The following is a 2,500-nucleotide window of genomic DNA, read 5'->3' on the forward strand; positions in this document are numbered from 1 at the left end:
AGCCAAAGCCATGAACCGTATAATTTCCATTGGTCTGAAAATATGTACATTATTTTTCTTCAACACACACGTATGAACAAAAGACCTGTTAGCATTCACTGAACTTTAAGAAAACATTGAGGCTGAATGGATTTTTTCCCCTTTTTATTATGCATAAAGGCATTCAGTAGACTAACAATAAGAGCGGAACAATTGCGGGGAATATGCGATTCTTTGTTGAATTCGAATGGGAATGTTAATCATATGAAGTGTTTTGAAAAGTGTGTAGTGTAGGAAGTGTTGGATTTTTTTGTTTTCTTTTTTTGTCTTTCTTTCTTTTTTTACGTCTCTTTTTTTATCTATCTCTTTTTTTTTCTTTTTTTCTCTTGTTTTCCTTTTTTTCTTTACATCCCTTTTTCTATCTATCTCTTTTTTTTTTCTTTCTCTGTCTCTTTCTAGCACCGGCCTCTCTGTTTTTGACTCTTTCTCTCTCTCTCTCTCTCTCTTCCTCCCCCCCCCCCTCTCTCACTCATTCCCCGTCGTTTCACCCAACCCACACCCTTACCCACCCCTTTCCTCACCCAACTCCCTCACTTACCACCCCTCTTTCTCACCCCTTCACTCTCCTCTCTTCCTCACCCACTTCCCTTCATCACCCACTCCCTTCCTCCTCCCTCACCCACCTCCCTTCCTCCTCCTCCTCCTCCCCTTTCCTCACCCCCTTCCTCCTTATTCCACCTCATCTCCTCCTCCTCCTCCTCCTCCTTTCCTCACCCCCTTCCTCCTTTTTCCACCTCATCTCCTCCTCCTCCTCCTCCTCCTCCTCCCCCTTTTCTTACCCCCTTCCTCCTTATCCCACCTCATCTCCTCCTCCTCCTCCTTTCCTCATCCATCCCCTTCCTCCTTTTCCCACCTCATCTCCTCCTTTTCATCCTCCTCCTTTCCTCACCAATCCCCCCCCCCCTTCCTCCTTACCCACCTCATCTCCTCCTCCTCCTCCTCCTCCTCCTCCCCCTTTCCTCACTCCTCCCCTTCCTCCTTATCCCTCCTCATCTCTTCCTCCTCCTCCTCCTCCTCCTCCTTTCCTCACCCATCCCCCCTCCCCTTCCTCCTTATCCCACCTCATCTCCTCCTCCTCCTCCTCCTCCTCCTCCTCCCCCTTTTCTCACCCAGCCTGTCCGTAGCCGATGTAGTAGGCAAGAATCCTCCCGTGCTGACTCGCAGGATCCGGAGGAAGCCACGACACCTTCAGGCTACTGGAGGAGGCGGCGGAGACCTCGACGTCCCTCGGCGGTGCTCCTGGGGCCTCTCCCTCCGTCGTCACCTGAAGGGCCTGCGGAAAAGAAAAATACTTCGTTGTATTTGTATCTGTTTTTGTTTATTCTTCAGTACTATTACTACTCTTACTACCGTTGTTAAATGTAATAAATGGTATAGTTCGGCCAATGGAAGACTCAGTTCATTAGCAACGAATCGTAACCTCTCGTCATCATTAGTAACACATAGAAAACTTCTTCTCATTAGCAACTAGTGGAAATCGAATCTCATTAAAATGGAAACCTCTCCTCATTTGCACCAAAAGGAAACCTCTCATTAGTGACGGATATAAACCCCACCTCATTAGAAACAACTGGAAACCTCACCTCACTGGCAATAAATAGAAATCTCATCTCATTAATAACAACATAAAAACATCGTCTCATTAGTGACAAAGGGATACCTCGCATCATTGAAAACCAATAGAAACCTTACCTCATTAGCAACAAAATGAAACCTTCTCCCCTCATAATAAAAAAAAAAAAAAATATATATTCATAAAAGATTAATCCCCCCCCCCCCCACATCATTAACCACAAATATAAAGCTCACCTCAACTCATTAACAAAGTGAAGCCTCCCTTCATTCACAACAAATGAAATCCTCACCTCACACAAAGGAAACCTCACCTCACCGCCCGGAAACCTCACCTCAGAAGGCTTAGAAGGACCCATAGCATTGTGGGCGTAGAGAGTGAAGAGATACTGAGTCGCGGGCGTGAGTTTGTCCACCCGAGCTTCCGTCTCTCCCCCGCCCACGGATACCTCGAGTTCGCCGTGGTTCTCCAAAAGGCCTTGCTGCTGCCAACCTGTGGGCGTGTGGGCGTGCGTTTGGGGTGTTTGAGTAAGCATCATCATCATTATTACTAATGTTATTATTATCATTATTATCATTATTATTATTATTGTTATTATTATTATTATTATTATGATTATTATTATCATTATTATTATTATTATTATTATTATTATTATTATTATTATTATCATCAACATAATCATCATCATCATCATCATCATCATCATCATCATCATCATCATCATCATCATCACCATCATCATCATCATCATCACCATTATTAATACTATTATATCATTATCATTGCTATTACTATTACAATCCTTACTATCACATCATCACTTTTTCTTTCTTTTTCCCTTTCCCTCTCCCGCTCCCTCTCCCTTTCCCTCTCCCTCTCCCTCTC

At 44.0% G+C, this 2,500-nt stretch overlaps 1 protein-coding gene across 1 annotated transcript in view; it reads right to left on the bottom strand.

Moving 5' to 3' along the window:
* The window catches only part of LOC125047893 (Down syndrome cell adhesion molecule-like protein Dscam2), a 76,924-nt gene that overhangs the window by 11,691 nt on the left and 62,733 nt on the right, over window positions 1–2,500 (bottom strand). Inside the window, exons 21-22 of the mRNA XM_047646440.1 lie at window positions 1,947–2,104; window positions 1,154–1,312 (exon numbers count right to left, since the gene is read on the bottom strand). Of these exons, the coding sequence (XP_047502396.1) occupies window positions 1,154–1,312; window positions 1,947–2,104 (317 nt within the window). The remainder of the gene's footprint in view (window positions 1–1,153; window positions 1,313–1,946; window positions 2,105–2,500) is intronic.

Source organism: Penaeus chinensis, chromosome 42, assembly GCF_019202785.1.
Source record: "Penaeus chinensis breed Huanghai No. 1 chromosome 42, ASM1920278v2, whole genome shotgun sequence".
NCBI lineage: Eukaryota > Metazoa > Arthropoda > Malacostraca > Decapoda > Penaeidae > Penaeus > Penaeus chinensis.